Source organism: Cydia fagiglandana, chromosome 6 (assembly GCF_963556715.1).
Source record: "Cydia fagiglandana chromosome 6, ilCydFagi1.1, whole genome shotgun sequence".
Classification (NCBI taxonomy): Eukaryota; Metazoa; Arthropoda; class Insecta; order Lepidoptera; family Tortricidae; genus Cydia; species Cydia fagiglandana.
Window position 1 is genome coordinate 11,329,581 of NC_085937.1, and position 12,984 is coordinate 11,342,564.

Here is a 12,984-nt window from a genome sequence, read left to right on the forward strand (position 1 = left end):
TTCCATTTGTATGGAAATCGTTACCGCCACGCGCTATAAATTATTTTTTTTTTTACAAAAAAATGTATGAATGTCTACTATAAAGTGATATTTTCCAGAATAAAGAATACATGGGCTACATCGTCTAATTTTTTATTTAGTGCAAATCGCCACACTGTGATTGTAACATCCAAAATTGTCACAAAAAATGACATAACATTTTCATGTTTTGTACAAAAATATTTTTTTTTGTATGGAAAGGCATAATAATTATTTCAAAAATGAATTCCTCGTCCCTAATTTATACGAAAATGATATATAACTTGCCCTAGTTGCTAAGACTAGGAAGGAATATTGCATAGATTGGACCTGGGGAGCCGACTCTTTCACCCCCCCTTTTTGGGGGGTCTGCATGGTACGATCTCCTGTCTACCGGGCCAGATCAACTTTGTTTGACCTAAGGAACAATCATGCCAAGCGGCATCGCCTGAGACTAAAGTGCATGCTAAATGACCTTACTGACCCTACTATTGCTATCTCATTCTACCGCATGGCTGCGTCCCTTGGAGTGGCCGGCGTTGGCCCATCGTGTAGAGGAGCCATCAAACACACCCAGTTTGTCACTAGAAAAAGGCGCGAAATTCAAACTTTCTATAGGAAGTTAACTCTACGCCTAGATTTTTTTTTAATTTGCCGCCTCTTTCTATAGTTTCTATTGATTTTTTTTTTTTTTTATTTTATTGATCAAATAAGTAACACAGCATTACAGTATAAAACCAAGGCACTGTGAAACTACAAAGTATATTGATAAAGTCGGTGTGCTACCTATTAAAATCGTTGCAGACTTAAAAGACTTAAGTATTAGTATTGTTCTTGAAAAAAATTTGGTCGTAACTACTGGGAAAAAACCCACTTGTCCCAAGGGTATTTTTTAATTTTACCACTGGCAAAAAAGCATAGTATGGTAAACAGTCGCCTTAGCCTATAGACGCCTGCAACTCCAGAGGTGATACATGCGCGTTGCCGACCCTTTAAAAAACCTGACATTCCTTTTTTGAAGAACCCTTTACTGTAGCTCCTCGAGAAAACCTCGGCAGGGAGGGAGCTCATTCCACAGCCGGAGCGCACCATTTAGGTTCTACGGTGCAAGGATGATCGCCAGGCGAGGCCACGCCCGCCAACTTGATTGGGTGGCCTGATGAAATGATACCACTGGTGACAACTTTTTACCAGTGCTAATAACTGGGATTTTTTTGGTGGGAATAACTCCGGGGTTGCGTACTTAATGCATCGCAGATATAATGAGTTTAGTAGTGTTTAGTTTTAAAATATATTTTTATAATATGTATGCTAATTTTAAGGTATTTATGTATGGGCCACTAGTTGCCTGAAATAAAGATTTTCATTCATTCATAACTCAAAAATTCATTGTGATTATTGCATTTGTACATGACACTATAGCTTCTTGATATAGTTTTTAGATTAATCTACTCTTAAAGGTACATCCACACCACAGTATCTATCTTGGAGGACTAGATAGATACCAACATACTATTTAACATCTTATGCCCCCTCGGCCGGTTTGGCAACCAAGTTTTGCAACCAGTTGTTGAAAATTTTGGGACCATTTGGGACAGATAAATACTTGAACAAATTATTTAATCATTAAACTAAAATTGGTGTAATAACGCTTATCAACTGCTTAATAAGCCTAAACAGCAAACCAGCTGGTCATTCCTCGTTTAAGGATTTTTTAATGAATATGTTATTCAGATTCCTAAAATCCAGCTTCTATAAAGATTTCTAGCAACCACAGAGCTAACCACTATTTTGTATAGAGTATTAGTATACTGTGAGGAAATTTAGCCAGCCTTCTGGGCGCCTTGCACATTGATGGTGATTTGATCCCAAATTTTTACCTATAGGTTTTTGTACTTAGCTTTTCCACTATTTAATGAATAAAGAAATCAATGTAAAGTTCCAACACAATTCAATTAACACTTTCAGTGCCAAGCGCCCCATTTCCAATACAAAATAAACCCATGCAGCGGGTTTTTGGCACTGAATGTGTTAAGCAAATTTTATGAATGGTTCAATAATTATCTTGTCAAATCCAAAATGGGATTCTTTTATCTGTCGAGAGTGAAGTATTGACTCTTAGTTAATTACTTGGAAATGTTACATTCTAAACTTTTGTACAGCCACTCATTGAACATGAGAGCCATTTCTTGGCAAAGAATAGAAGTAGTTATCAGAGCCAAAATTATTATTAGAATAGTAAATATTAATGTTAAAACCTATTCTGCATTACCAAGTAACATATTCAATAAAGAGCACAAAACTTGTTAATGTTTTTGGTAATTAGAAGTAAATAATTACAATCAGTTTTGGTTTTTTATGTTTAATTTATATACATTCCTTAAAACTTGGTGAAACAATAGCAAGTAAGAGGTGAATGATTAATCTAAGGAATGTTGCACAATATTATGATGTTGTTTGTGATAGAAATAAATAACAATACAGTGTTCACTACAAGTTTTCATGTAAGAAATACGCTGATAGTTCTAGACAATTTAAAATGAGGTTCATGAAATAATTTTGATCACTAAAATCACCAAGTCATGTTTATTCATAACAGGGAAACAATGTACACGGACTTACTGTAAACAATATAAATATAGGTAGATGTTCTCATATAGCATCTACCGCATCAGCTTCATCTTCTGAACTAACTTCATCGCCGAATTCAATGTCCTCATCCAGACCATCCACAGAATAGACCACAGTCTCATTGATGCGCACTGTTTCTGGGAACTCTCCGTACGTCTTCAGATTCCTTGCCTCATCAGGAGTGTACTTTAGGATGACATCTGCCTTGGCGTCTTGGTAATCTCGTAGGCCTATCAGAATGATGTCACCTTGGTTTATCCATACCTTTTTTCTTAGCTTCCCTCGAATATGACAAAGACGTTTTGTGCCATCGAAGCACATGGCCTCCAAGCGGCCATTACCGAGCATCTTTGTGACTTGGGCGTACTCCTGTCCGTCTTCTTTGAACACTAATTCACGCTTCTCAGTTTCATTCTCGTTCTTACCCCTCCTCCTGTTTTTACCTCCTTTTCCTTTATTTTTCGGCATGTTATATTATAATCTTGAGTACAAACATATACAATTATACTATGAAAATCTCATGAATTTGCTTTCTTTGACTGATGTTCTTGACAAGCAGCCACGCACGGTGTGGTTGGTTTGGGGTTGTCAAATCACAAAAGATCCAAGGGTCTACAGCGAACCACGTTCAATGAACTGCCTCTCTGTCGCACTTGTAAATTATGCGTAAGTGTGACAGAGACACAACACAACGTACGTGGTTTGCGGTAGGACCTCCGATCCAATATAGATTATGTGAGTTCAGTGTTGCCATACTAAATAAACAATGATAAACCCTTGCACTCACGGTCCTCCTTGCAAATTTGCAAAAGCGATGAAATTATCTAGAATAGAGAAATTAAGGATAGTGAATGAAAATCTTTGCGCTAACAGCGCTGCCAACCGCTGCCAGCGCTGCCAACCGTGACAACATCATTTGTTTGACTGGTTTGACTCGTTGTTTGCCGGGTATGGCCAACTTGGAAACTTATTAACGGAGTTATTTGAAAAAAGAAATTATTTCGAAAGAAAAATACTATGTTTACTAAGTTAGACTGGAGTCACACTATCGCTTATGAAAAGTTTTAAAAGCGCGATAAATCGATTATCCTGAAGAAAACCTGTACGTATATATTTCATTGTTTAAAAAAAGTACATTTCCCGACATAACATCGTTTTTGAAAAACATTACTTATTTGTGAATTTTCATAGAATCACGTATTTTCAGCAGCTTCAATGAGCGTTGGTGTAGAGTCCGACGCGAGCGACTGTTTATCCTACTCCAACTCCGAAGAATATACAGAAATGAGTACTGATGGTTCAAACTCCAGTTGCAGCAGCAATTTTGAACCCAGTCGAAATGGTCCCTCCAATACCAAGCAACCCAGGAAAAAGGTAACAATGAGTATGCAAGATATTTTGAAAGAAATGGTCAGAAAAAGGATGCTACTTTGTGAACAGGAGATGGTATTAACTTATGCAGCTGAGGATGTTGATAATGATTATGACAAAAATACAGTTTTAGATGTCCTTGACCATCCTACCGACAGCCTGAAATTGTTTGCTAGTTTTCTACATTCCTATTCACCTGAAGCCTATCAATATATTAGAGAAAATTATAATTCACCCCTGCCTAATATAAAAGTGTTGGGTAGTTGGCTTGAAAATGACAAGTTTAATCCAGGATTTACTAAACAAGCTTTTGAAATATTGCAAAAGCGGGTTGTCCAGAAGGGCAAGAGACAAATTTTCTCACTTGTGGCTGATCATCTCCAAATGTTTGTCCGAAGTCGATCTGTGAATGTTGATGTTGGCGCTGGCCATTTAGATGGCGATTTTGATGATGAAACTGAAGGAAGGCATGCATATGTCATATTGCTTGTAAGTATTGAGGAAAACTGGAAAATTCCTGTCTGCTATTTAATGTGTGATAATACTTTGAACTCCAAAGCTCAGGCAAATTATATCATGATGTGTTTGCACCGCAGTCATGAAGTTGGTGTTGATATTGTCTCCATTACAACAACCAAAAGTGTAGCAAAAGCCCTAGGTGGTCAGCTTGATAGCCATAGGAAATTGAAAACCACCTTCAAACATCCAGTATCAGGAGATCCAGTCACCTTGTTTGAAGACCCAACCCTGAGTCTAAGAAGCCTTTATCACACAATTTGTTCAAAAAAAGATTTTTTTAATGGACAAAAGGGAAAAATATGTCAAGAATTCATTGACCAGCTGGGTAAAATTCTTTCAAACAAAACATTCCAGTTTCATTTCTCAAGTGACATGCTAGACTTGAGGAACATGCTTTTGAAGATTGACCTCATCTCTGAACTGATGTTGCCAAGTGTAGGCACTGCACTAGAAATTTGCAAGAATAGATTAAAGCTCCCAAACTTTGCTGGCTCTGGCCCAACAATAGAATACATCACCATGATCAACACTTTGTATTACATTTTGTTTTCAAAAGTTGGTCAATCAGGCTATAAAAAACCGATTTGTCAAGAAAATGGGAAGGAAATCATTGAGTTTTTGGATGAGGCAAAGAAATACATTTCTTCAATTACCTATGAAAAGCAAGGAATAGGAAAACAGCTTGCTGTGGAAGACCCTGATTTCCATGCAGGAGGATTTAAAGGCTTGTTGATTAGCATTGAAAGCCTGAAACATTTATACAACAATTTAGTGGCAAAAAGAATTATAAACTGTATTCCTACTCATCGACTCAGCTGGGATCAAATTGATGAACTGTTTGCAATTATTCGCAAACTTAATCCTCGTGATGATGCCAGTAAATTCCAAAAAATATATAAGAGATTCTTTGATGATTTGAAGTATACTTTAACAGGCTCTATTCAAATAGAGAGCTCCCCAACAAACCTTTCAAAAACTCTTAAAGTATCTCTGGATGCCATAAAAAAATCGTGCGGCAAACGCTCTTTTGACGAGACTTATTCGGTTGTTAACGAAAAGCGACGCAAAACTCAAGATGACCAGCGAGCACTCGCGAATACTACCAAATTCGTTAAACTTTTAGATAAGGAACATGACAAGATGGAGAAATTCCAGATGGTTGGCTACATAGCTGGTTATATGGCTGTTGAGTTAGCAAAAAACCTGAGATGCGAAGAATGCATAGACGGATTGGTCACGAATGAGAAACATTGGTTCCATAAGTACATAACTTCAAAAGAGTTAAAGGGAGTCTGCCTGCCAAGTGAAGAGCTGTTTAGAATTTGTTGGGAATGTGAACGATCACTGTGTATTAAAATGAATACCTCAGTGCAGCGGCGTCTCTTATCTCGCGTGCTTAGACTGCCACCAGCAACTCATCGTGTTCACCATGTCTACTTGACGAAAGCTGTCATGGCCAAGTTCTTGAATTTGCGTCGTGGCCAAGAGGAACCGCGCAAAACAAGGTCAGGACGACTAGGCAACAATCTTTTGAAGATGTGGTGGCGAATGTAACGTAAAAAAGATTGCCTTGCGAATTTAAATTTTTAGATTATGTACAAACTGGTTCTTGATAATGCATACCAATTAAATTTGCACATTCGTGCATTACGATAAACTTTTTATTGTATCTTTAAGCGCGATAGTAGTTTCTTCTCTATTTTCTATCTGACATGCAGTATAAGATTTGACTGCTGAAGTAGATGGCGCTGTATGGCACTACACAGTCCAAATTGTCCAGTACTTTTGAAGCACAGTTAATTAAAGTCCAGAGATGAGAGTTAGTGAGAGAGGTTAGTGAGAGTTAGTGTCGCCATCTACATGATCTACAAGAAACTGCATTATCAGAAAAACTATAGGTACTTATTAGTTTTTATTATTTACTTGCCTTTGATTCGTGGTTTATTAATTATTTAAGATGAATATCTCAAACAAGTGCTTATCATAATTGTTACTAGATAGATAGGTATATTTAAATTAATAAGATCCTACCTATCATGTCGTATTATTAAAATAATACTGTATCAAAGTGATAGTAAGTAAGAAATACTCTGAGACAGCATGGTTCTTATTCTTTAAAAAATATCATATATGTGTACTCTGTCACGATTGTTGAAATAGAAATATGACTAATGTTTATCATTTTCCGCTACTAAACCAGAGGGCCTACCGCGAACCACGGTCGACGTGTTGCCTCCCTGTCACACTTACGTACGAATTTACAAGTGCGACAGAGAGGCAACACGTCGAACGTGGTTCGCGGTAGGCCCTCAGTGTCGGCTCCGACCATCCGGTATTCCTTAGTTGTAGATTAGAACTAAGATTTAAAGAATGTTGTTACGTTTCATTTCGGTTATATGTAATATTTACAAAGAAAAAATAATAATTTTTAGTGATCTGAAAAAGCTGATAAGCTGTGATTTTTGTAATTTTAAACGGATAAGGGTCTTTGCACATATGCATTTTCGCTACTCGGGTTATTACAACTACCTTTTCGTCCGACACTGCGTAAGTTCAGGATGCTAAGAGGGACGGGGAAATAATAAACATATAATTTGACCTGTCCTTCTCAGCAGTTAGTAGTCCACGAAAATGTAGATGTAATAACCATTTATATCGGTGGCGGCTCCGGTCCGGTTCCTTGACGGGTTGGGTAATGTAAATCCGTACGAAGATTTACAGTCTGAATATGTTGTATCTTTATCAGAGGCGTAGCTAGAGGATATGGCGCCCGGGGCAGGCACCAAATTTGCGCCCCCCCCCTCCCCCCCAAACGAAATGAACTAACGAAAGAGTTACTTTTTTACTTATTACTTACAGTTTACTTTTAATTGAGACAAAAAAGTGTTTTTAGTACATCAGTGGCTAACAAGCTTACGACCCACCTGATGGTCCGCGGTCACATGCGCGTTGCCGACCATTTTAAAACTTATACACTTATTTTTTGGAGATCTCCTTAGACTTAAAGGTTCAATATCGCTTGTGAGTTTGGGATCGTAGACTATTCACAGGTACAGCGCGCCTTTGGACTGATTTGAAGGGTCCAAGGTGGCATCCAGATGCTCCTGCCCAAAGGTGACAGCAGTACTCAATAAACGGGATCTGTCTACCCCAGAGTAAAGTATCGCCTCCCTTTATTGAGCACACCGAGTTTTTTTTTGGATACGAGCGCAGCCTACCCAGCAAGGTGGCTACGAAATTATTGGACGTCACTGATGGAGATCTCAACACCGAGGCTCCCAATACTCCCTGACATGGGAAGGCTTGTGCCTTGAAAAATGAGGTTTTCTTAGCCCTAAACGCGCAAAATTGAGTCTTGGTGGGATTGAATTGGACTAGATTGTCCCGATCCCACATCGAAACCTGACACAGGTTTTTCACGACATTCTAGTATCACAGAACGAGCGATGTTATCACGGCATGTCTTATACAGGGTGGTCCAAACCTTGACGTCCATAATTTTTTTAAATTTCTCACGCTGTGGGCTATTAGAATATGTACGTTAGCCGACGTTTCGTAGTTTTCGAATTATGATTTTTATTACTTTTAACGTTTGTTAAGAAATTCTGGGGTGAAGATTTAATTAAAAAAAAAACTATTGAACTTTATTGTTTCTTTTTGTAACATAATCCTTGACCAACGGCGCAGTTGCTAAAACAACAGCATCCTCACTTGGCTGAGTTGAGCTGAGTTCAAGCTTAGATGTTGCCCTTACCTAAATAAATAAAAAATAAATAATGATAAAATACAAGCGATTTCAAGGACTTTTTGTTATTTTAGAAACTGCTAGACCCTAAGTTTTTTTAAAAGGTCAAAAAAGTGATACTTAATAGTCCTAATTTTTCAGAGTCGCCGGTCAAAGGAACTGAGGTGGAAAGCTTCCAAATTAGTAATTCATTAAAAAAGTCCTCTTTTGTTATTTCTACTATTATTTTATGGTGTCACTTCCCCATCGCTATTTCATGTTATATGTGCAAATAGACTAGACAAAAATATTCAAAATCGCTCTCCTTCTTGATGCGACTGGCAAATCATATTACTTTTTGGCAACCGGGTGTTTTAACCTAATTAGACCCTGCTGAATCCGAATTTGCCGGTTGCTCGATCGAAATCTTGACCGGAAGTGAGATATTTGACATTAAAGGTCCCTTTTTTCGTTTTTCGTAAATAACTCTTAAACGTTGGCGCATAGCAAAAAATGTTCTATTACATAAGTAATCTACATAAAATTGCCTACAAGAAAGATTCAGTACAATTTTTCGCTAGGATCAATATTCAAAGAGATTTCAACGCGGGAAATTTAATTATAATCACTTCTAAGGTCCCGTTTTTTAGGTTTTCGTAAATAACTCATAAACGGTGGCCAATATCAAAAAATGTTGTTAGACTTTAATAATCTACACAAAATTTTGAATAAAAAAGATTCAGTACACTTTTCGCAGGGATCAATATTTAAAAAGATAATAAAGAGGGAAAGTTAATTATAATAAATTCTAAGGTTCCTTGTTTTTATTTTTTCGTTAATAATTTGAAATGTATGACTCATAGCAAAAAAAATCTTATACATAAATAATAAACGTAAAATTTTCTACAAGAAACATGTAGAACACTTTTCGCTAGGATCAATATTTAAAAAGACAAAGCAGCGGGTAAGTTAATTATAATCAATTTTAAAGTCCCTTTTTAGTTTTTTGTAAATAACTCGTAAATGGTGTCCCATAGCAAAATAGGTTTTTAATAACAATACAATACAATACAATACAAATACTCTTTATTGCACACCTCAATAAAATAAGACAATACAAAAGAAAACAGAAATACAGGCAGAGGTAAACAACAGGCGGTCTTATCGCTAAAAAGCGATCTCTTCCAGACAACCTTTGGGTAGCGGAAATTAATAAATTTACATATGTCAGTAGGTGTTGCAAGTGCAATGAAAGAAACTTATCACTAAATACAAACACACACACAAACAACACAAATAACAAATTATCAACATAAAATTTCCTCCAAAAAACATCTAGAACACTTTTCTCTAGGATCAATATTTCAAGCGATATTAAGAGAAGAAAGTTAATTACAATCAGTTCACAGGTCACTTTTTTTTAGTTTTTCGTAAATAACTCGTAAACGGTGGCCCGTTGCAAAACAATATTCTACATAAATACTAAACATAAAATTGTCCACAAAAAAGGTTCTGTACACTTTTTCGCTACGATCAATATTTAAAGAGGTATTAAAGGGGGTAAGTTAATTATATTCAATTTCCAGGTCCCTATTTTTAGGTTTTCGTCTATATAGGTAAGGAACTATTTTATTTTATTTTATTTTAAAAATGTAGACCCAGTAGTTTCGGAGATAAAGGCCAGACCATGCCCCCGATGGTAATTTTTTGTATTTTAATGTTTTATTTTGGGGGGAGGGGCTTTATCTCCGAAACGATTGGGTCTAAAATTTTAGAATTATGCAGTCAAGCGCGAGTCGGGCATTACTTAGTGTTTGAACCAATCCCGACAGGTTTTTTAAACTCGCGTTTCACATATACAAAATACATTGTTAAAAATTGGGTAATGTACGGAACCCTTGCAACGCGAGTCCGACTCGCGCTTGGCCGGTTTATTTTCATTTTGAGGTACGGAACCCTAAAAAGAGAAAAGTGTTCCATATGTTTTTCGTAGAAAATTTTATATCGATTATTTATTTACAAGAACATTAATATTTTGCTATGAGCCTTATTTTACGAGTCATTTACGAAAACCTAAAAATAGGGACCTGAAAATTGATTATAATTAACTTACCCCCCTTTAATACCTCTTTGAATATCGATCGTAGCGAAAAAGTGTACAGAACCTTTTTTGTGGACAATTTTATGTTTAGTATTTATGTAGAATATTGTTTTGCAACGGGCCACCGTTTACAAGTTATTTACGAAACTCTAAAAACAAGTGACCTGTGAACTGATTGTAATTAACTTTCTTCCTTTAATATCGCTTGAAATATTGATCCTAGAGAAAAGTGTTCTAGATGTTTTTTGGAGGAAATTTTATGTTGATAATTTGTTATTAAAAACCTATTTTGCTATGGGACACCATTTACGAGTTATTTACAAAAAACTAAAAAGGGACTTTAAAATTGATTATAATTAACTTACCCGCTGCTTTGTCTTTTTAAATATTGATCCCAGCGAAAAGTGTTCTACATGTTTCTTGTAGAAAATTTTACGTTTATTATTTATGTATAAGATTTTTTTTGCTATGAGTCATACTTTTCAAATTATTAACGAAAAAATAAAAACAAGGAACCTTAGAATTTATTATAATTAACTTTCCCTCTTTATTATCTTTTTAAATATTGATCCCTGCGAAAAGTGTACTGAATCTTTTTTATTCAAAATTTTGTGTAGATTATTAAAGTCTAACAACATTTTTTGATATTGGCCACCGTTTATGAGTTATTTACGAAAACCTAAAAAACGGGACCTTAGAAGTGATTATAATTAAATTTCCCGCGTTGAAATCTCTTTGAATATTGATCCTAGCGAAAAATTATACCGAATGTTTCTTGTAGGTAATTTTATGCAGATTACTTATGTAATAGAACATTTTTTGCTATGCGCCACCGTTTAAGAGTTATTTACGAAAAACGAAAAAAAGGGACCTTTAATGTCAAATATCTCACTTCCGGTCAAGAATTCGATCAAGCAACCGGCAAATTCGGATTCAGCGGGGTCTAATTAGGTTAAAAAACCCGGTTGCCAAAAAGTAATATGCTTTGCCAGTCGAAATCGTTTTTATGAAAAATATGACCAGTCTAAAATACCACGAACATGTATTAGAAGACATAAAAGCAAAGCAAAGCTTCACCCCGGAATTTCTTAACAAAAGTTAAAAGTTAAACTCGTAAACTACGAAAAATCGGCTAATCATGGGGTATATATATTCTGATAACCCACGACGACGATACTAAAAAAAATTTTTGGACATCAAGGTTTGGACCATCCTGTATACAGGTTGGCTAAAAAATAACTGCATTTTCCTTGCCAGGGAGATTTTGGGATTACACCTACTGAGCAAGTCGCGAAAAAAAAATTTGGCTGTGTCCTACATTTTGGCTGGTCCATTTTCTAAGGGAGGTATTTTGCCCATTTTGGCGCCCCCCCCTTGGACGGCGCCCGGGGCACGTGCCCCCTCCAACCCCCCCCTAGTTACGCCTCTGATCTTTATACTTTAGATTACTGTTTTCTAATAATTATACAGATTTGAAGAAGTTATGGCTGTGATTTTAAATTCCGGCTTTGATAGTAGGTAGATAAGTACCTACCTATACGCTAAGTACTAGATGATGATCATTTATTTGTGGCATAAGGAAAATAGTTGATTTATGATCATATTTGTACCAGAAGTTGGTTTTATGTTGCTTCAAGTTTTCTAATAATAAGTAAACTCGCATTTTTTTTCTATGAACATACATTGTGGTTATGTTAGTTACTCTGTATTTTTCCAATAAAAATATTCTCAGAAAAATTGTTTCTATCTTATACATATATTACACCATATGTATGTATATGAAATCTGCTTATAGGTATTAAAAGCTTGTGCCTGCGCGTATTCTTCTGGCGCTAATTAGGTTGCCGAACGGACCCCAGGTTCCATAGGTTTTCGATGCGGGAAAACACAACATAAAATTGACATGGTAGGTCTTAGAAAAAAATGTATAGATTTGCGGCAGATAGTGCCATCAGGAAACAAATTATATCAGTCTTTCTTTCTCGCAGGAAACATTATCTGTAAAGTCGAGGAACAAGGAGTGAAAACTAAGATTATGCGAATCAACTTCAATTCATGGTGCGCATTCGTCTGCGGCTTTCGAGTAGGTACCTACCTACCTTCACCTTTACGCTAGCGATAGAGCATCAAATAATTACTGACGAGTAAGTAAGTGTAGACTCTACACTTGTAAGATATTGTAAAGATCACTCCGATGCGAATAGGTACAGTCCACGTCAAAAATATGTTTACCTACACTTAAAGCACCTACTCCTATGTAATAAATAAAGGCGAAAAATGTAAACATATCTTTGACGTGGAGTGTACCTACTTTTAACTACAGAGCGTTTTCACATTGTCGAATCCTGTATCGGATACAACCGCAAACACACCCAACTTAGTAGGAAAAGTCGCGAAATTCGAATTTGCTATGGGAGGAAAATCTTTCGCACCTGCATTTTTACGTCCTTTTCTAATGACAAAGTGGCTGTGTCAGAGAAGAAATGCTTGTTGTTTAAACGAAACTGTTAATTAAGAAATGCAACGTCATGCTTGATGCCACGACCCTATCTAGCAATTTTCTTCAAGGACTATTCAACTTCCGATATTAAATATTTTTGCCAACAGGAAGTAAAAGACG

General features: G+C 36.3%; 1 protein-coding gene across 1 annotated transcript; it reads right to left on the reverse strand.

The window, feature by feature from the left end:
• Nucleotides 1-2,585: 2,585 nt before the first annotated feature.
• LOC134665215 (eukaryotic translation initiation factor 1A, X-chromosomal) lies at nt 2,586-3,246 on the reverse strand. The gene has a single exon (XM_063522091.1). The coding sequence runs from the start codon at nt 3,115-3,117 to the stop codon at nt 2,671-2,673; it is 447 nt and encodes a 148-aa protein (XP_063378161.1). The 5' UTR covers nt 3,118-3,246; the 3' UTR covers nt 2,586-2,670.
• Between the last annotated feature and the right edge of the window lie 9,738 nt (nt 3,247-12,984).